The sequence below is a fragment of the Amaranthus tricolor genome, chromosome 6, assembly GCF_026212465.1.
Source record: "Amaranthus tricolor cultivar Red isolate AtriRed21 chromosome 6, ASM2621246v1, whole genome shotgun sequence".
NCBI lineage: Eukaryota > Viridiplantae > Streptophyta > Magnoliopsida > Caryophyllales > Amaranthaceae > Amaranthus > Amaranthus tricolor.
In genome coordinates, this window is record NC_080052.1 from 30,620,727 (window position 1) to 30,643,508 (window position 22,782).

At 36.6% G+C, this 22,782-nt stretch overlaps 1 protein-coding gene across 1 annotated transcript; it reads left to right on the forward strand.

The window, feature by feature from the left end:
• The first annotated feature begins 1,090 nt into the window (after positions 1-1,090).
• LOC130815781 (uncharacterized) lies at positions 1,091-18,285 on the forward strand. Its single transcript, XM_057682262.1, has 20 exons — positions 1,091-2,430; positions 2,626-2,936; positions 3,015-3,225; positions 3,414-3,645; positions 3,738-3,885; positions 3,960-4,265; positions 4,390-4,478; positions 5,006-5,220; positions 5,405-5,435; positions 5,517-5,586; positions 6,031-6,076; positions 6,307-6,374; positions 7,017-7,128; positions 8,129-8,310; positions 9,197-10,520; positions 15,844-16,151; positions 16,235-16,445; positions 16,592-16,823; positions 16,925-17,072; positions 17,163-18,285. The coding sequence occupies exons 1-20, from the start codon at positions 1,134-1,136 to the stop codon at positions 17,469-17,471; spliced, it is 5,850 nt and encodes a 1,949-aa protein (XP_057538245.1). The 5' UTR covers positions 1,091-1,133; the 3' UTR covers positions 17,472-18,285.
• Positions 18,286-22,782: the final 4,497 nt, after the last annotated feature.

Genomic DNA, 22,782 nt, shown 5'->3' on the forward strand with positions numbered 1-22,782 from the left:
ACCATATCTTCCAATCATCTCTAAATTTAATTTTTAAACTGTTAACCCTAATTAATAGGAGTAATTTGTAATGAACTTCAAGCCACAGTTAAATTCGAATTTAACATTTAGGGGGTGTTTGGTATGAGAACTTAAAACGTAATAGAAAGGGAAATGATAAAGAGGGGTAAGGGTAAGAGTATGGGTTGTAGTTATACGTTGTTTAGTATGAAAATCTAAGGGAAACACTTACTTGATCATAAAATGGGAATTTGTTACTTGACATAAATAAGTAGTAACAATATAAAGGTATCCATTATTCTCAAGAAAGGAATTGGGTTAACCTAATATCATACCAAACAAAAAATATGAAATAATGGTAATTGAATCCCTTATTTAGTATTAAAAAGTTCATATCAAACACCCTAGACTTTTAGATACTTCCTGTATATGCATTTCTTCTTACATATTTCCATTTTGCTTAAAATTGTGCTATACTATCCCAAAGACCTAGAAGCAATAGTATCAAACAATACCCAATTCAAACTAGGATTCTCATTTTCATCCAATATAACTCATGAAAATGGAACACTACTATGAGAAAGTTTTCAGAACCCCAAATAGGGATCACTTAATAAGCTCTTCCAAATTTCCCCTAAACAAACAAAGGTGATTATATACTAAATTAGGGAAAGACCGCTGAATTTCGAATCAAAAAAATAAATGTTTTGCCAAAAACCCCTAAATTAATATGAACTGCTTCTCAGCAGTTCTAATTTAAAAACTGTTGATACCTCAAAGAATCTATCTGCTTTGTCTTCCCACAAAAACTCAATCCTACTAAAATTTTTAACAGTATTTTAGGAAATGGTTTTATTGGGTCATTACTTTGGGAAAAAGTTTTGTTTTATTCCACTGTGTAAATAGACAGGCCAATAAAGACCATCACAATAACAATCCACTAATAGAAGTGATAGCTACACGCCTACACCTCAGGGCTCAGACTCAGACCAGGGGAGGAAAAAAGGAAATTTGCAAATATTGCCTATGATCAATCCTCATTATTTAAACAAACAGCCTTGCATTGAACTTTATTAACAACTTCAAGCAAAACAAAAAGTTCATCATCCACGTATCGTCAAATTATTAAAAAAATGAATCTTCCAATTTATGCATTTCTTCTTTACATATTTGCATTATCTCTTATAAAATTCTGCTGCGCAATAGACTTTATAACATCAACCCAATTTCTGACAGACCCAGAAACAATACTTTCTAACAATAGCCGTTTTAGACTAGGATTTTTCGGCTTCCCAAACTCTACAAACCGTTATGTGGGAATCTGGTATGATCACCCTTCCCTAAAGGAAGTCGTATGGGTAGCTAATAGGAACAATCCCCTCACTGATTCTTCTGGCGTGCTTAAATTATCAGCAGATGGAAACCTCCAAGTTATTAGTGCAAGAAATGAAATACTTTGGTCCTCAAATGTCACTAAGCCTGGCACAAATTTCTTAGTGGCTCAACTTCTAGATTATGGTAACCTCGTTATTAAAGGGTTCTCATCCAATGTAACTCATGGAAATGGAACAGTCATATGGCAAAGTTTTTACGACCCTACAGACTCTATTTTACCGGAAATGGGCTTCAGGTTTGCCCAATATTCTGGTGTGCGGAAGGTACAAGCTTGGAAAAGCCCCTCAGACCCATCAAAAGGAAGATTCTCAATAGGAGCAATTGATTCTTTAGGCCTCTTCCAAATAACCATCAATGATGGAGATCAAACATACTGGCGAAGCGGCCCATGGAATGGTAACATTTTCATAGGGACTAGGTACCATAATGGTGGATATGGTAATGTTGTGGTCAATATAGGATCATTCACACAAGAAGAAGTTGGAGGGATGCTTTCCTTAACATATGCTGTTGCAAATCAGACTTTGCTACCGCATTATGTCTTGACCTATCAAGGAATATTAACTCAAAGATGGTGGGATGACAGCAATAAAACCTGGGAAGTTGCCGCACATATCCCAGAATATGAATGTGATACTTTCAGGAAGTGTGGGGAATTCGGGAATTGCAATCCGCATACTAAACCTATCTGCAGTTGCTTAAGAGGATTTGAACCAATGAACAAGGAGGAATGGAGCCATGGAAATTGGACAAGTGGGTGTAAAAGGCGAAAGCCGTTAGAATGTAATAAAGCTGGCGGAGGACAAGATGGCTTTCTGAAATTACAGATGATGAAAGTGCCAGAAAACGCTAAGTTGATGAAGGGTTTCAATGTAGATCAGTGCAGAAGTGCATGCTTAACAAATTGCTCATGTTTGGCTTACACATTTGATACTCAAATCACATGTATGATATGGATCGGAAATTTGATCGACGTAGTAGACCTTTCCCCTGGAGGAGTTGATCTCTACATCCGCCTTGCACAATCAGAGCTAGGTAAGTTAAGAAGTTCTTGATATACTCTACGTATTACTTGTACTTTCTCTCATGAAAAGTCATCCTTAATTACCTATGCTAATGATTTGGAACTTTGATGAATAAGAGATGTCAACCTATTTCTAAATGTGTAAGAACATATAAGATCAAATGATACTTTATACTCAGAGATGGATTTTTTCTGATTTTTGGCAGATGAAAGTAAAACAAACAAGACAATCATCGTGGTGAGTGTGATTTTAACAACCACAGCAGTTGCAGCCATCTTATGCTTCCTATGGTGGTTCCTATGCAAGAGATCCAGATCAAAGCGTGAAGTGCCACCTCAAACACGCTTGAAATTCGCAAAGAAAAAGGCAGCACCAGACACGTTTGTGTTCAGAGACAACAGCAAAGTCAAAATTGATGACATGCAAAAAGTGAAATTTGAAAAGCTGGTCGAAGCAACAGATAACTTCCATGAAAGTAATTTGCTAGGAACTGGAGGATTTGGTCAAGTTTACAAAGTAAGATTATTTTCATAGCTAATATTAGCCCTCCATTGATACGGTACTAATCTCAATGGTGAGGTTCTGCAAATGCAGGGAAAATTGGAAGATGGACAAGAAATTGCAGTTAAACGACTATCAACAGCATCTAGACAAGGCACAGAAGAGTTTATGAATGAAGTCGAACTAATTTCAAAACTTCAACACCGAAATCTAGTCAAACTCCTAGGATGTTGTATAGAAGGAGAAGAGAGGATGCTGATATACGAGTACTTGCCAAACAAAAGCTTGGATGCCTTTCTTTTGGGTTGGTATATCAAAATATTCTAAGCAATTCTACAACACATTCACATTGCTTGATGAAAATAATTTTAAATACTGATTTTCAATCCAGAAAAGAAGATTTTGTTTAAAATACAAGTCTATAACCACATTAATTAGTAATTTTTACTCCGTGTATGTTCTCTTTCATTAGTTTCCGTTTCACATATCCAGGGAAGCATCAGTATTTAGACTGGAAAATACGCTTCAATATTATAGAAGGCATATGTCGAGGCCTACTTTATCTTCACAGAGATTCCAGATTTAAAATTATCCACAGAGACCTCAAACTAAGCAATATTTTGCTGGATAAAGACCTCAATCCAAAAATCTCAGACTTTGGAATGGCTAGAATTTTTGAAAGCAACCAGGATAAAGTTTGTACTCAGAGGGTTGTTGGAACATAGTAAGTAACCTGCGCTTCACTATTAAGTTATATTTAGTGATATAAAAAGATGAACTTTGCTCATGTAAACATATTGTTTTAAATCAATACAGTGGTTACATGGCTCCAGAGTACGCAATGAAAGGTCACTTCTCTGAAAAATCAGACATTTTCAGCTTTGGGGTGTTATTGATTGAGATATTAAGCGGAGAAAGGAACAATAAGTTTTCGCATGAGAGTTCCTTGAGTCTTTTAGGATATGTAAGTTAATCCTAGATATTGTTCAAAGTTAAATTAAATCAACTTCTAAGTATTTAAGTGACAAATGATTACAGGCCTGGAAATTGTGGAACGAGGATAATATCATTTCATTAATCGATCCAATGATTTCTGGTATGAGCTTCCAAAGTGAGATTGTGAGGTGCCTTCGTGTGGCACTATTGTGTGTGCAAGAAAATCCCAAAGACAGGCCAAACACTGCAATGCTTGTCTCCATGCTTGTTGGAGATACTATAGATCTTCCCAGTCCTAAAGCACCCGGCTTCACGACACACCAGATATCTGCTGATAGTGGCTCCCCTCGAAACAAAGAAGGCTCTTCCTCCTTGAATAATGTTACTATTACAACTATGACTGCCCGTTAATATCTCCCTTTCTAACATGTTACTGTGTTTCAGTCAAGCAGTCACCAATATTTGATACATAAACATTATTACATTTATTGATTAGTTCTCTAAAATAGTTTTGATGGAATTTGTGAAATAGAAAACAAAAGCATTAGCTGAGGATGAAGAGTTCAAGACGAAGGTTGAGTCAGTTTTGACTGTCATTTCAGTGTCGGTACTCTGTAGTTGGTACACAAAAATAGGGAATACTTCAAAACAATACTCCCAGGTCCCAGCTTTTAACAAACCAAGAAGATGTGATGCCGCATTAATGGACTTGACTCAAGAAGATTGTGTGGCATAAAGAAAAGGGCATCCTGTAATGGTATGCAGGAGTATGTCACAGACCAAGAAGATAACAGCACTGTTTTGGGTGCTGAGCATAAAGAATACACTATACAGAATTGACCAATTCAATCAGACTTGCATCAACCTTTTACTTTTTGTTTCTTGATAAGGGAGCAATAGCTTGAAATCACCTTTTACTTTTTGATTTCTAGATAAGGGAGCAATAGTATGAAATCACTTGTGATTTCCTGATTTATTCACGAAACCTGCATGTGAAATGTGAATATTTATGTGATTCTATATGTAAAATCACTACTCCCTTTTAAGTCTACATGCTCCTTATGTATCTCTCTCTCCCTTCACATTCTTCCTCAATCACAATAATATTTCCTTTATTGGAATACCTTCATTGTATCTGTTGAGTCAAGCCTCAAATCTCACCATAATGGAGGTGAGTTAGATCACCTAGTAGCATACTCATTGGCTTGCACATTGGAGGGTGATAGTGTGTGTGCAAAGGGGTATGGAAACTTATATTTTGGATCACTTGATGAAGTGATCAAAGTGGGAGACTTTATGTGCCTTGATGAAGGCAAGGGAGTGCTCATGGAAGGTTTTGAAGGTGGCTTGAGTGGTCGAGCAGGTAGGGCTTGATCGAGCCACAAGAAAGAAGTTGACCAGTGACCTCAGAACAGGCGCTCGACCGGTCGAGCCAAACCTGCTCGGGTCGAGCAACGTGCAGTAGCCCACAGTACGCGATTCTGTTTTGGCTCGGTTTTATTTGGGTTTTTAAAACTTTTGTCCTAGGTTATCCTAATATGTCTTAGCACGGGATCTTAGGAGTGTGTTAGGGTTAAGGTGAGAGACTAATACAAGTGAGGCAACTAGGGTTTACACCATTAGAGTTCCTCCATCTTTGTATTAGGTTGTTTGTGACAGACCACCATTAAAGGTGAGGTCTTTGCTTTGTGAGTGTGTTCTCAAAGCTTGTGTGAGACTTCTTGTTGATGTATGTTGCTATATTAATGATAGTAAGCATTGTTTGAGGGGATGTATCCTTAGATACCTCATATATTGTGTGTTTTGCTTCTTTTATTGTTGTGCTATGTTTTTGTGGTTTACTTTGCATTAGTTTGTTTATTGTTTCTTCACCAAAGTAATAGCCCATTCACAACAGTATCGTAATTGAGCTAGTAGCTTCAGTTATCCTTAAACACATAATACAAAATACTAACCTAGGAAGAGGATGTTCCCACTGCCCATATAGGTGAACCTCGTTAAATCATGGTGTTCATGTTTACTGCTTAATCTGCAATTTCCAGCTTATCACTTGCATATATGTCTACTTTATAAGTACACCTTCAAAACCATTACATTCAACACAATTTTGTCCTTGCTCCTAGTTTGTATTACTTTGTTAGATTTATAACACAATTGAATTCCAAATATTTAGGATATACTAGAGGAAGAAAGAGGGATAACGGGAGTCAATGGATCAGGTCTTGGAACCAAAAGTCCCCTCTAAACCAAAGAAAACGAAATAGGAACTGATGATGGAGCTCCAAAAGCTGAGCGTAAAACTTAGCAAGTAACATGGAAGTCCAACCAAAATATAAGTTTGATTTTTGGAGATCAAATACGTTATATACTTCATCACACTGCTTATATCACATTGGAATTGGGACTTCAAGAAATATTATATTCCTTTGTCCCCTTGATTGCTTCTCAGGGAATGGCGCAAAGATTAAGAGAATTGGAAAAATGGGTATTTTAGTGAAGTATCGTATTTGGCGTCATGTCTATTAGTGGGTTAATTATAGTTTACAATATTTGAAAGTGAAATAAACTATCGGTTTTAGTGGGATATTATACGTGGGTCAAATCTAAAAATAGTAACGACAAACTCATCGGGACCGACTAAATTAATTAGTACATGGTGTAAAATAAGAGAAACGAGGGAGTACACTCTTATATGCTATTCATTATTAATATTACATTTAAAATGCTCGTGTAAATTTAAAGGTTATAGCTGACTTGGTTCACTAAATAACTAGTATTTAATTAAGCAATTTAATTATGTTAAAATGGTAAGAGAAGGATATGTAATACGCTCATTTTCTTCCTTAAAAATTAATCTTGATGTTTGAGTGTGCCACTCATTTCAAAGGTAATGGTGTGATTACTTAAGAAAAAATAGTACTTTATTATATAAAATTTGATTCACTTAAATTCATATATTTGCACGTAATAATAAAATATAATTTATCTCCATACTCTTGCGGATCTTTAAGACCCTATCATTCAATTTATTTTTATTGGGGCCTCATATTAGATTCCATATTACACCATCAAGATCCCGTAAAGAAACTTGTCTAATGAGTAAAGGGTATTAATGCACATCAAATTTCATAATGAAAATAACGTGCCAAGTGCCAACAGTTGAACTGTTCAGCCATTTATTTTGATATTGGAAGGACAGAGACCTCCTCCAAGCTTCGTTTACTGATGGGGCCTGGCCTACTATTATCAGTTGCCATTGCAACTTGTAAAGGTGTTCAAAAATTAAAACAGACCCGAGGATTTAATATTTACTCGATTTTATAATCTTATTAGACTTTGGCCCGATTTTCAAAGGAATTTTACATTATGTAAAAATTAATGTAGATATAAATCTGATTTTAAACCGGCCCAAAACACTGAATTCAAAATTGACCCAATGATCCAGATGAACATCACTAGTAACTTCATATGGCTATGATCACTTGTTTTAAAGATGCTTACTACATAGATTATAGACCATATCAAAACCAAAGGAAACTGTAGGCGAGAAAGAACACAATCTAAAGGGACTTGAGATTTAAGAAGAAAAAAAAAATTTTAAGTGAAATGTAATAAATTCAATTTTTATGTTATTATCACTAATTTTGCAATATTTGGGAATTCAATGTGTAGGTGAAAATTAATGTTAAATATATTTCGAGATGAAAATATAAAAAATTAGTAGAAAGGGTAGACCTTTAATTAACTTTTTTTGATTACTCATTTAATAATTTTCGTGGATGATAAAAAGACCAATATCACTTTTCATCAAATGTCAAACTAAGGACCAGAGAATGCAGCTTGATGAGTGGCATTTACTCCATCCATCCCTATGAGTTTAACATACTATAATACAGATATGTGGGTAGATGAAAAAAGAGAATGAGGTTTAAAGAAGAATGTGATACCATAGCCTAAAATAAAAATGATTCAAAATAAAGGGAACAGATTAAATCATAAATTATAAAATAACAATAGTTCAAAATCAAGGGAATGGATCAACCCATAAATTATGTCAAACTTATGAAAACAAAAAGAGTAATATTTAGCCATTTACTGTACATCTGAATCCGTACAAGTACAACTTTACTTAAGCAGGAATTGCTTAAGTGATAATGGGATGATGAAATGTAGTTGTGTTAGAATTATTTTGTTAGATTTTTGTTGAATCCCTTCACATTTCATAATGGATGGTGCATGAAAAGCTAAAAAACTATGTCCGGCACAAACAGGGTGGATGACTTTTTATCAGGGTATAGGATCAGACACTACAGCAGGAAGGCAAGGGGATAACAACTTCATATCAGAACGGAATCCGACTCTTCAGAAGTTGTTAATCTCAAATGTGATATTGGAAACATATAGTTTCAGTCACGGTCACAAAACGACTTTTGTGGTTAATACGGATGATTTTGTAGTTTCTCGGCCAATATCTTTGTCATAATAAGCTCAAAAAAAAAAATTTACCCTACCGTCGTGATACGGTGTAGCGGGCAAAATTTTGCAATATCACATTTGAGGTTAAAGGAGCTCATGATTGGCATGTTTTCCTGAGTACTGGTGCCTAAAAATGAAAGTGTTGAGTTGGACATCTAATTGCTTAAAAAATAGAGGTACCTTTCTTCAGTAATAATCCTTTAATACAAGTGTTCTCCATCTTGGGTGATCAGGTAAGATAAAAGACCCCATAGGAATGCAGCTTTGCATATATCAAATTCAAAGTTTCACCAATTACAAAATGTTTCCTATTTTGGAAAAGAATAGCCATTATTACTATAATCTCAACTTGATTCCAATCCAAATACTAAGAGTTTGCTCCATTGCTTATTATAGTAGGTTATCGCTAATGTTTTCTCGATCTTGATCTCCTACCACACATTTTGTCCCTCCAAAATACAATCTATTCTTAACAGAGCAAATAAGCAATTTTGTCTTCATCAGACAAAAACTCATAGGAACAAAAGAGTGATTAAATACTATCTATAAGAAAGGTAAATACTCAAGGAAAAAAATATTTTTAAAAAAACGAAAAATAAAAAAATGATCATATCAACCATTAAAAACCCTCAAGACAAGTCATAATCCAGGTCCATTATCCATAAATGGTGACCCCAATAAAAATCAAATCAACAGTTTCCAATTTCAACCATTAATAGCTATTGGTGCACCTAAGACCAGTAGAGGCGTGGAGCAAAAAGAAAGATTAGCTACCATATCTTCCAAATTCCAATCATATCTAATTTTAATATTTAAAGAGTTAACCATGAATACTTCACGCCAAATTTCTGATTCAAATATGACTCCAAAAAAATTCATTTTTAAATTTTGACATAATGATACTTCCTGTATCTGCATTTCTTCTTTACATATTTCCATTTTGCTTAAAATTCTGCTATACTATAGATACAATAATACACACTCAGTATCTCAAAGACCCAGAAGCAATAGTCTCGAACAATACCCGATTTACACTAGGATTTTTCAGCATTCCTAACACAACAAACCGTTATGTGGGCATCTGGTATAATCAACCTTCGGAAAAGGAAGTCATATGGGTAGCTAACAGGAACAGCCCCCTCACTGATTCTTCTGGTGTGCTTAAATTATCAGTAGATGGGAACCTCCAAGTATCTAATGCAAGAAATGAGATACTTTGGTCATCAAATGTAACTCAAAATGCTACAAACTTCCTAGCAGCTCAACTTTTGGATTCCGGGAACCTTGTAATCCAAGGATTCTCATCCAATGGAACACGTGAAAATGGAACAATCCTATGGGAAAGTTTTCAGAATCCCACAGACTCTATTATGCCGAAAATGAGCTTCAGCTTTGCTCCATATTCCAATTTAAGGAAGGTGCGAGCTTGGAGAAGCCCTTCGAACCCATCAAAAGGAAGATTTTCAATAGGTGCTACTAACGTTTTAGGCATCTCTCAGATTATAATCTATGATGGTGATCGGCCACACTGGCGAACTGGTCCTTGGAATGGAAATATTTTCATTGGGACAAGATACCATTTTTCTGGCAGTGGTTATATGATGATTACAGGATCATTCACTCAGGAAGAAGTTGGAGGGTCACTTGGCCTGATTTATGCCGGTGCCAATGAGACTTTGTTGTCACATTATGTATTAACTTATCAAGGAATAATAGCACAAAGATGGTGGGATGATAGCAACAAGAACTGGAAAGCTTCATGGCATGCCCCAGAAAATGAATGTGATATTTATGGGAAGTGCGGGGATTTTGGCCTTTGCAATCCAAAGAGTGAACCCATCTGCAGTTGCTTGAAAGGTTTTGAGCCAAAGAACGTGGAGGAATGGAGGAACGGAAATTGGACAAGTGGGTGTAAAAGACGAAAGCCATTGCAATGTGGTCAAGCTGGCGGAGGACAAGATGGCTTTCTGAGATTGCAGATGATGAAAGTGCCAGAAAACGCAGAGTTAATAGAGGGCTTGAACGTAGATCAATGCAGAAGTACATGCTTAACAAATTGCTCGTGTTTGGCTTACTCATGGGACATTCAAATCAAATGTATGACATGGAGCAAAAATATGATCGATGTGTCGGACGTTTCTCCTGGCGGGATTGATCTCTACCTCAGACTAGCACAATCAGAGCTAAGTAAGTAGAGAACTTAATTTCACGCTCTATATATCATGTCTACTTATTCCAAACAAAAAGTGCTTTTTGTAGCTCTTTCCAGAAAATTTTTGATTATAGTTTGGAATTTGCAAGGCTAGAAGATGCAATTCTTGTCTCTTTCCGACGGGCTAAAAACTTAATAGTCTTATACTTCTTTGGATTCGAATTATAATGGATTGGTTACAAAAAAAATGGCTCATTAAATCATATCTTCTTATTTATCAGATGTTCTATATAATATATGCTATCAAGAATTTGATCAATCGAAAACAACCTCTTATCACAAAGGTAAGGTTACATACATGCTATCCACCAAACCACACCCAAGTGGAGCACAAGTATGAGCTACTTAATAGAATTGGGGTAGTTGAGTATTGTTTTAGGAGATGAAATTCACGCCTATTTCTTAATGACTAAGTGTTGAAATATAATGCGACTCGAAACAGCAGTCTGCGGGGCGAGTACCTACTGCCTCAGGTCCGCGGGGCGCGGAGCTGCTTCTGTTTTCACTTCACGACTCGCGCAGTTTTATACAGCTCGCGTTCTTGGCACGTTTTTGGCCGGTTACTCTTAGTCTTTGACGGTTTTTTATATTTTCTTAACCCTAATTTCTTTTTATTATGAGGTATACTTAGGGATGACTACGGGTCGGATCTGGACCGGGTCCAGGTGGACCCGGATCCAGATCCGTTTTCATTGGACCCGGAACTGCGGATCCAATAGTAACGGATCCGGGTCCAAAACGAGTCTGACTTGTTTTGCTTTTTTTTATGTTTTTGAATGTATTGAGATTGCAATAAAAAAAATACCTTCTCCGGGACATCCTCAAAATTAAGATTCATCGAGACATCTTTCACTTTTGTATTGGATTTCTTGCGCTTAGACTCAGACCCTGGCTGCAAAATCAAACCCAAGGGCTATTATTACATTATGGTTAATTATATGAGGATGGGAACATAGGAATGAATCAAAAAAAAGAAATGGCAATCACAGCTAAATTCATGGGAAACATGGGAAACCCAAGGGCTGCAAATTCACTCGCGTGCGAGTTGAGTCTCTTCACAGCTAAATTCACCTCTATTGAAATCTTAGATAATGGCAATCAAACTAAGATATATACATTAGAAAATACCCAAAAAAAAGAAATGAGTCTCAGATGGCCTTGTTGTGAAACTGAGGTATTTTTAATATATATTTTAATATATATTTAATATATATAAAAAAAATAAAAATAAAAAAAAGGGTCCTTCAGATCCGCGTGTCTGGGTCTGGATATTTTTCTTAGACCCGGATTCGGACCCGTGAAATTTAAACGGATCCGGACGGGTCGGGTCCAATACCTATTGTCATCCCTAGGTATACTATATAAAGGCCCCATGTAATTAGAATTAGGAGGGGATACAATGCAAAACACAAAGTGAGGAAAACTAAGAGAGAAAAAGCTTGGAGAGCCATTATAGTGGTTTCTCGTGTTCATCTTGTAATCTCCCGGTTTATAGTGAAAAGTTTATTCTCGGTGCCGGTGGATGTAGCTATCACGTTGATAGTGAACCACATTAATTTGGTGTGATTTTCTTTATTGTTTGTTTGAATCTTTATTGTTTCATTATTGTTTTCGATCTTTGCTTCCACTGTCGCACAACAATTGGCATCAAGAGCTCAGGTTTAATCCTAGGAAGAGTTTTTGAAGGAAACAATGGTAGGAGATTCTACAATAAGGATTGAGAAATTTAATGAAAAGAATAGCTTTGGGCTATGGCAGATTAAGATGAAGGCGTTATTAAAGCAGTTGCAGATTTGGCGTCCGTTGATCCCAAAGAGTGCGGCATCTACGTCGGGATTTGGAGACGGATGGACTGATGAACAGTTAGTAGTGATGGAAGAGAAGGCTCATTCTACCATCTTACTAAGTCTTGATGATCATATCATCACGGAGGTTGCTGATCAGGAGACGGCCGCAGAATTATGGTTAAAATTGGAGTCACTATACATGACAAAATCTTTAACCAACAAATTGCTACTGAAACAGCGGTTGTTTAGCCTCAGGATGCAGTCAGGTACGCCATTAAGGGATCATCTAGAAAATCTTAATTCTATTTTACTAGATTTGCGTAATTTAGAAGTTAAGATAGATGATGAGGATGCAGCGTTAATATTGCTTGTTTCTCTACCGAATAGTTATGAGAACTTTGTGGAGTCTTTTGTGGTTGGCAAAGACTCGTTAACCCTAGAAGAAGTGAAGGCAGCATTTTATATTAGGGAGTTGCGTCAAAAGGCGACAGGTGATAATGAGAATTATGGCAGTGGGTTAGTTGTTAGGCCGGGTAGAAATTCTAAAAAGAAAAAGGAGTCTAACAATAGTAACGGTGCTAGGTCAGATACTTGTATAGTAGAGATGGGTCCAGCAACACTAAGACCATAATATGTTATCACTGTCAGGAACCAGGACATTTTAGGTCTAAATGTCCGGAATTAAAGAATAAACCTCAGGCCACAGTAGTCGAAAGTAAACTGAACAAGAGCTATGATTCGGAGGAAGATTTAGCATTGATTAGTTGTGTTGAGTCTAGTGATTTGGTTGATACCTGGATTCTTGATTCTGGTAGTTCGTTCCATATGAGTCCTCGTCTGGATTGGTTTGATACTTATGAGTCTTGTTTTGGGGCTTCAGTTACGATTGCTAACGGTATTCCATGTGAAGTAGTAGGTATTGGTTCCATGAGACTTCAGACTAGTGATGGGAGAAGGATTACTTTGACTAAGGTGAGGCATGTTTCAGCTTTGGAGAAAAACTTGATATCGCTTGGGACCTTAGATGTTGGTGCTCAAGGGTGAGTTTAGCAATAGGGAAGAGAGTGTCTTTAAGGGTTCGGATTTGATACTTAAGGGTGTCAAGGAGAAATCCCTGTATGTCTTTCAAGGTGTTACGCTGCCTAGTTCTGCTGTTAGTGCTTCTACTTCTCACCAGGAGATGACGATTTATGGTAGGCATGGTCATATGGGTAAAAGTAGAAGGCTGGAATTGTCCATTGAGAATCGTCTTACATGTGTCAAGGATGTCTACCTTGAGGAAGACAAGCATTGGGTGTTTGGGTTAAAACACGAGTGTGAGCTTAGCATTGAAGCTCATGATCACTTGTATAGTAAGATGGTTAGTTGGCTACATTTGGATAGTTCGTTTTGTGAATTTGTTATGTTCTGTGTTTTAGGTATTTTGTGGCATCATACCTATGGGATAACACCATTGCAGGACGGTGTTACAGGAATAGCAAATTGAACCTTGTTAGGGAGAGTCTTATGCATGCTCTCTGGTACTTGGTTGTTGAGTAGATACAGGATTAATTTGTTCAATCGGGGTTTACACACGGGATTAGAGGTGCCCAGAATGTGTGTGGTGTGGCTCAGTAGGGTATCGTGCAATCTCATATTTGGAGTCTTGTTAGGGCTTTGGTGTGTTGCTGTGTATTTTGTAGCAGCTGGTTATGGTGATAGTGGTACCGAGTTTGAGGTGGAGTATGAGGTTAACTCCTCATCCATTTCTGTTCGACCCCAGATTGATGGTGTTGATGCTACCCCAGGTATCTCTTTGACAGTGATTTCTGGTGCTATCTTTATCTCTGTGGATAGTTTAAAAGAGTCAGTACAGGGAACATTCCGCCAATCTAAAGGGTTTCAAGAAAAGCCTATATGTGTTATCGAGAAGTCTAATAGATTGGCTGTAGGGAGTGTTGTTTTGGTTGCTATAAGTGTGGTAGGTTATGCATTGAACCTTGTGGGATTGGCAAGGTTGGTAGCCAATTTTGTGGAGTCACTTGGACCACCAACTTATGAGCACGTAGTAGAGTATAGTGAGCGGGCGCAGTGGCTTGCTATGACTTTATGTATGAGCAGAGTGGGGGAACTGTTGTATGGACTGGTAGTGTTACTTACCTCAATTACATCACCTCATTTTGAGACTAAGTCGGTCTACATGTCTAGAGTAATGGTTCGGTGTTTGAAGTATGCGGTGATGTGTACTTGTTTTGCGCATGCCAGAAGTGTCATTTGTAGGTTTGTGACTCAACCTGGGTGGGGGCACTAGCAGGTAGAGATTTGTTCTCTCTATAGTTTGCTTGGATCAGTTGTTGTGTTTCTTATGTACGGGAATGATATTAAGTGCTTTATTATATAGGTTGAAGCTTGGGTTATGTTCGCTGAGTTTGATTATGTCTTGATCTCGGTGATGGTTCTTTATGATCAACCTTGGTTGGCTTTTGTGTACTACGATTGTGTGTTTAGTAATCAGGTACTTGATGTTCGGGAGAAGCACAGTGTGGTCAGATTTCATTCGGAATGCACGTACATGAAGATAGAGGTAAAGAAGGTAGGATGGTCTGACAGTCCTAGTAGATTCTTTACTATGCTGGATTCATTAGCATAGGCCCTTAGAGGCGGTGTGAGGGAGCTCACGGGTGGAGGTGTGCACAACCTCAAGGTGGAGCTTGCCTCGTGTACTCGTGATACAGATGGAGCATTATGAGTGAACTTGTGATGCTAGTTGAGCGTTACGAGTTGTTATACTTGGAAACGAGTATGTGATGGGTCTTAGTTGAAGACTTATCGGGATGGGTCTTGGTTGGAGACTTGTCGAGATGTATGGCTTATGCTTGAGCTTTGCATCGGGTTTGGCTTGAGAATGGTTTTGCTTCACTATGGTTTGATGAGGTAGTGGTTGACTACGTGTTCTCGTCAAGGTGGAGATTGTTGAAATATAGTGTGACTCGAACAGCAGTCCGCAGGGCGCGGAGCTGCTTCCGTTTCCACTTCGCGGCTTGCGTAGTTTTACACGGCTCGCGTAATGGCGGTTTCTTGGCACGTTTTTGACCGGTTACTATTAGTCTTAGACGGTTTTTCATATTTTCTTAACCCTAATTTCTTTTTATTATGAGGTATACTATATAAAGGCCCCATGTAATTAGAATTAGGAGGGAATGCAATGCAAAACACAAAGTGAGGAAAACTAAGAGAGAAAAAGCTTGGAGAGCCATTGTTGTGGTTTCTCATGTTCATCTTGTAATCTCCCGGTTTATAGTGAAAAGTTTATTCTCGGTGCCGGTGGATGTAGCTATCACGTTGATAATGAACCACGTTAATTTCTCGGTGTGATTTTCTTTATTGTTTGTTTGAATCTTTATTTTTTCATTATTGTTTTCGATCTTTGCTTCCGCTGTCGCACAACACTAAGAGCATCCACTAATCTTGCCAATTAAAAAATAAAGGTAACGAGTTTTAACAAGTGAATAACTTCTTCTGGTTTTTGCAGATGGAAGTAAAAAAGTCAAGACAACAATTGTCGTGAGTGTAATTTTAGCAACAGTCGTAGTCGCTATCATCATTTGGTTCCTATGGAGGTTTTTATGCTGGAGATCTCGGGCAAAAGGTGTGCTGCCTAAAGCACCCAAAATATATGGGAATGAAAAGGCATCACTAGACAGGCTTTTTTTCGGAGAAAAAAGCAAAGTCACAATCGATGACTTGAAAATAATAAAATTTGACAAGCTTGTCGAAGCAACAGAAAACTTCCATGAAAGTAATTTGCTTGGATCTGGAGGATTTGGCCAAGTATACAAGGTAAAGTGTTAATCACTGAACTTATATTAGTCCTCACATAAATAAAATACAACTAATAATAGTAATATTCTGCTGCATTACAGGGAAAACTGGAAGATGGACAAGAAATTGCAGTTAAACGACTATCCAGAGCATCCAGACAAGGAACAGAAGAGTTTATGAATGAAGTTGAACTGATTTCTAAACTTCAACACCGGAATCTAGTCAAACTGCTTGGATGTTGTGTAGAAAACGAAGAGAGGATGTTGATCTATGAGTACTTGCCTAATAAAAGCTTGGATGCATTGCTATTTGGTTGGTACATTTAATTATTCTAATCAGTATTGAAGCACTTTTATAGAGTATATTGACTAAATTTTTTGTTGAAAATAATAATCAAGTATAAGGTGTTATGCTTATGCTCCATTTGTTCTTCTTTGATTTCAATTGTGCATATCCAGAGAAGCGTGAACATTTAGACTGGCAAAAACGCTTCATGATCATAGAAGGGATATGTCGAGGCCTACTTTACCTTCACAGAGATTCCAGATTCAAAATTATCCACAGAGACCTCAAACTAAGCAATATTTTACTAGATAAAGACCTCAATCCAAAAATTTCAGACTTCGGCATGGCTAGAATTTTTGAAAGCAACCAAGATAAAGCTCGTACTCAAAGGGTTGTCGGAACATAGTAAGTACACTGCACTTCAATCTCATATATGTCAAGCTAAATAAGTATATGAGTAATGATCTTTGCTCACGTAAAAACAACACTTCCAATCAACACTACAGTGGCTACATGGCTCCAGAGTATGCAATGGAAGGCCACTTGTCGGAAAAATCAGATGTCTTTAGCCTCGGGGTGTTGCTAATTGAGATAGTAAGCGGGAAAAAGATTAACAAGTTCTCGTACCAGGAATCTCTTGGTCTCTTGGGATATGTAAGTTAATCCAAAACAAAGTTCAAACTTTGAATGTAAGTTACTTCCTAGTATTTAAGAAACAATTTATTGGTGAAATGATGATAACAGGCCTGGAAATTGTGGAACGAGGATAATATTGTTTCGTTAATTGATCCATCGATGGCTGGTACGAGCTTCCAAGGTGACATTATAAGGTGTATACGTGTGGGACTACTGTGTGTGCAAGAAAATGCCAAAGACAGGCCCAATACTTCAGTTGCTATGTCCATGCTAGTTGGAGATACTATGGATCTTCCCAGTCCCAAAAAACCAGCCTTTACAATACGCCAAATATCTGCTGATAGTGGGTTATCTCATGTCACAGAATGCACGTCCTCTATGAATAATGTCACTATGACAACTATAACTGCCCGTTAGTATCAACCTTTATGAAGATGTTATCTAGACCATACAAGCTGTCATTCACATCAGGGTACATGCACATAATTACATGTATTGATAACTTCTTCAGAAATATTTTCTGTATGAAGGAAGAATCTAGAGAGTATTACCTGATTTCGAAGGTTTCGAGATGAAGATTAAAATGAGCTTGATATTCAATTCAAAGTCTGAAATCATACACATTGAACTGGAAATTCTTTTAAAAGAACCCTCCACATTTTTAGCGACCAATACAATTAAGAGATCACATTACTTGTAACCCTCAGCAAAATCACGTGGCAGAATGGAAAAAAGTAATTGCAATTGTATAGAGTATGTTACAAAAAAAGAAGCCATCACCATATTGGGTAAAAAGCATGAAGACAGCATTGTACGGCATTAACCAATCACGCAGACTCTCAGACAATAGACGATAGAAATAAGATAAGTTAATCAGAATATGTTCATCCACTAAAGAGGAAAGTCCATGGACGACTAGCATACATCATACATTCCCAGAAGAAATAAACTCAAGAGACATAATCAAGGTACCACTGTAGGAGTCAATCGTAAATATGTTAAAACTGTCTTTACAAAAATATTGGAGTTGTATGAAGATGCATCACATGACAAATTTCATGAATGTATCATGACATAAGTTAGCCCAAAAACTAATACCATGTATGCTTCCTCCAACAAAAATCTAATATTTGTCATATATTTTGTGTACTTTAGAGTTGTGTGTGCAGTAATTGAACCTTTGCTTTCAGATTTCAGAATGAACAAGTCAATATGATTTCCAGACTTCTCACTTATTAGTCCATAACTCCCTCTGTCAGTCATGTCTAATAAAAGTTCATAGCAATTTATCTATTTATTAACGAATTCCTGAATGCACTTTGTTGAGTCAAGACCCAATTCCCATGAGGTTGGTGATGGGTTTGATTACTTGATATGCATGCTCTATCTTGCACTCTTGAGAGTGAAGATGAGAGTGTTATGGGTTATGGAGACATATGTATTGGGTCACTAAATGAAGTGATAAACGATGTTGATTTGGTGTGCCTTGGTGAAGACAAGGCACAAGTGAAGAATGCAAGTCAGAAGCAGCACTCACTAAGGCCAGAGGCCACTGTTGAAGGCCGCTCGACCGGTCGAGCAGTTGTGGATCGACCGAGCGGTTTACCTGGAGCAGAACAGTGGTTCTGTGAGCTTGCTCAACTGGTCGAGCATACTAGCTCGGGTCGAGCGACCTACAGGACCACTCACTGATGGGTTTCTGTTTTGTTCCGGGATTTTTGTGGGCTTTTAACCATTTTATCCTAGGTTTTTCTAATATGTTTTATGGCTATATAAGGAGTATTAGAGCATTATTAGGGTATTGGAGAGGCATATACAAGAGTAAAAGCTAGGGTTTACACCATAAGAGTTCTTCCTTCTTGTTTATGCATGTTTGTGTGAGATTGAGTTTAAAGGTTCAATCTTTACCTTGAGAGAATGTTCTCTGTGTAAGGTGAGTCATTAATGTAATGTTGAGTATATTAATGATAAGATACTTGTTTTGAGGGAGAGGTATAGATACCTCAAAATTTTTGTGTGTTTCTCCATTGATTGTTGTGCTCTGTTTTTGGTGTTTTTCTTTGCATTTGTTTTGTGTTTGTTTCTTCACCATTGCCATAGCTCATTCACAACGCACTTTATATCATGTTCAAAAAACAAATATCAGAATTTCCTATGGTACAATACTAACATGGCTGAGGCGGGTACTGTCTTTAAAGGCATCATCACTAAATATATTCTAAACACAGAAATGTGAACAAAAATTGTGATACCCCAAATTTAGCTTGAAGAAGAATTGATAGACTACTCATATCAACAAGGTGCATCTTCTTTTTTTGGGAGACCATTTACTAAGAACTCTACAGTTGAGTGTGCTTGGTGGGGAGCAATCTTAGGATGGGTGAATTCTGGAAAGTTTTCCCGAACGCGCACGAGTGAGGTCAAAGTGCCTTGAAAAGACTTGTGTTGATTTGTGGGGCCGGTCTACAGTCTCCATGAGTAGTCACCAGCGGTCCATCGGCCCGGGGTGTTACAAAAATAGAATGAAAAATATAGGTGAGATATTCAAGTAATTCGGAATTCTGGCAAAATAGACTGCTTTTTGGACATAGTACCCAAAGAAATTATCAACAAAGAGGTTGAGATCTGAGATATAATCATGGAATTTTCATAAAGGAAATGTTGAGTTATGACTCATTCAATCACTCTTTGTTTTATGTTGATATGGAGGCTTGAGCATTTATATGGTAAATGAGGGAGTGTACGCTATGTGTGATGCAACATCAATGCTTATGCACATTGGTTGGTACTATGCTGCTATAGTGATATGATGGGCTAATTTGCTGCAACGTTGCCTTGTTGTGCTGAGTTGCTTTGTATGTTGCTGCCGTCTGCTCGGCAATTTAGTGGCTCAGATGACCAGCCGCACAGCAATGCTGCCGGAACAGCTGTCACATTGTACTCGAATGATACAGAATTAGTTAATTAGTCATTGTTCTAGTCTTCTAGAAGTTACCATAAACAAAGCCCCACATCTCGTTCCCATCCCAGGCACCATAACGTAATTGTTTCGGTAATGAAACGAGGAAGTGCAAAAGACACTTAAAATACCTGGAGATAGGTGTAATCGGGTACAACTCTCAATATGCTGAAAGTGTTTATGATCCTTCCGCTGATGAGACCTCAAATCCTGCAATACAACGTTAGCCTTGTCCGGGGGTGATTTCCCGGAAAACCCCTCCGACGCTCAAGTCAGATCGGGAGACAGAAAGTAATGAATATATGATAATGAATGAATACAAGATTAACGGATTGTAGGATGAGTTCAGATCAATTGAAGGAATATTTGATCAAGAATATAGATTGTAAGTAGGAGGGCAGTGTTATTTTTGTGGAGTAATGGTAGGAATATATAAACTTTCTTTCTAATTAAATGATTGAAGGAAGTATTTTTGGTAAAATAAATTGAATGTAGAAGAGTAGAATTGTCTGCCATTTTATGTAGTTTCATGACATATTTATAGCAATTTCTTATAAGGACACTAAATGTGGTTACTTGATCATGGGATGATCATGAACATAATGTTTGTAGATGTGGGAATAATGGGGAGTTATTTTAGGAAGTGACTAAGAGTAGTGATAGTAGTGGACAAAGGGGTAGTTAGGGTTTGACTAAATGTGTTATCATTGACCCCATAACAGTAATGCATACCAAGAAACTATGATACAGAAGTTAAAAACATGCATTTTAGTTAGGCTATGGGTAGCATTCAAACCATCTTCATTTAAAGTTCTAACTTCACTGCAGGCTCGGTGCTTCACCAAAAAAGAAAGCATTCACTACACACTTCATCAGAAAATATACAAGGGAACTAATCAGACATGTTTGTTTCAGTCTCAAACTCAACTAATCATGTCAGAAAATAATCCATATTATAAACAAGGAAAAGCATAGTTGAGTGAATGCATGAAATTTCTGAGGGAAAAAAGTTCCAGGAAGTACATACCAGGATTCAAAACATAAACTTGCCCGTAAATCTTGATTTGCAGCAAATAGGATCAAAAAGAAACCTTCAGCTCCTAAATTGACTGCTAATCACATTGCTTCACCAGTAATAAGATCTTAACATCGGCATACTCAGAACGTGACTTCAAAATGAATTCAGAACATCTGTAGTTCTTGTACAAGTTGTAGTAATGCTTATACATGCAATTCAACAAGGTCTCCAGTGTTACTTTCTTGACTAACAAAACACTGTTTTGGCTTGTCAAACTCCAAAAGCAGTATGTTGGTATCTTGTACTCAACGCTGCAGCCAGAGAACATTAGATTCCAAGTCAAAAGTCTTCAATACCATTGTACATTTCCTTTCTCAAGGGTTTACAAATCCTATGACAAAAACATACTACCATTTATAACAAATGAATGAACTTTTGGACATCTTTAAAAGAAAAATTCCACATTATTTCTAAAATGAGAAAAGGTGTTAACGGCCATTAATTTATAATACATATTCGGACATCACTAATCTTTTATCTTTTTGGAGGCAATACCATTATTAGCAATTGAAATGAAAGTCTCTACGAGGTTCGACAATACCATTAATTTATGTTTATGTTCATAGTTGTCTAACTTTAAAAAAAAATTCTTCTCTAAATTCATTAATGATCATTATCATTCTAAGGGTCATACAAATATTAACATACTTAAAAATAGTTTCATTGCCAAGAGAGCCATGTGCTAGTTTTTATGAAAATTTTTATTAGAAATTTGTATCATTAATATTATTTTGGAAAATTGACGTTAATAATTCAACTGTTTAGCCATCCGATATGAATAATCTCATCTTGAATTATTTTTTAAAAATTCAACTTTTATTTTTTTGCTGTAAACATATTTTTTAATAATCTAATAGTTTCCCTCAATTTGCTATTAGCATATCCTATTAATATGTTGAAAACAAACTAAGGAAAAGGTTAAATTAATAAATGGTAATCCAAAGATAGGATTATTTATAGCAGATAGGAATTTATAGCTTGTTTATATATGACTCAATCAACTAAATGAGTTAGGTCTGAATTAAGGAGTTTCTGACCGGTTATATACGACCCAATTAACATATCAGCTCAAGATTATAATTCTCGACCCAATTAACTAAACGAGTTAGGTTTTGATCATGGAATTTCTGACTAGTTTATATATGACCTGAATCTAATCTCGACCTAACTTGATCTATTTTTGACATACCTATTTTACACTATGGCCCTCTAAAGTTTAACAATGTACTCTCATTTTCTTTCTTTGTCTTTATTTTGATATTCTTACATACTTCTTTCTATTCACATTAAATGTCTCATATTCACATTTTTTTACATTTTTTCACTAATGAATCAGAATTTATATTTTAATGATAATCTATAAGTTGAAATATAATCAAGTGAAATTTTATATGATTCAATTAATATCAATTTTTTTAATTTTTAATTATGCATAATTAGAAATATTGCATTAAAAGAACTATTAGATTGATAAACCTGCAAAACAAAATGAGAGATTTAGGAAGGAGTAGAAAAATACCACTAACAAAATTCCTTAAAAATATATTATTCCTGCAGATGGAGAAAAGTAAGCTAGCCAATCAGTTTACAATGCAGTATTTCCAATTTGTAGATGCTGACAGCACACAACCACACAGGTCAGAAAACCTTCTGTCAAAAGTCAACTTTTTAATTTTTCTAAGCCCACAACC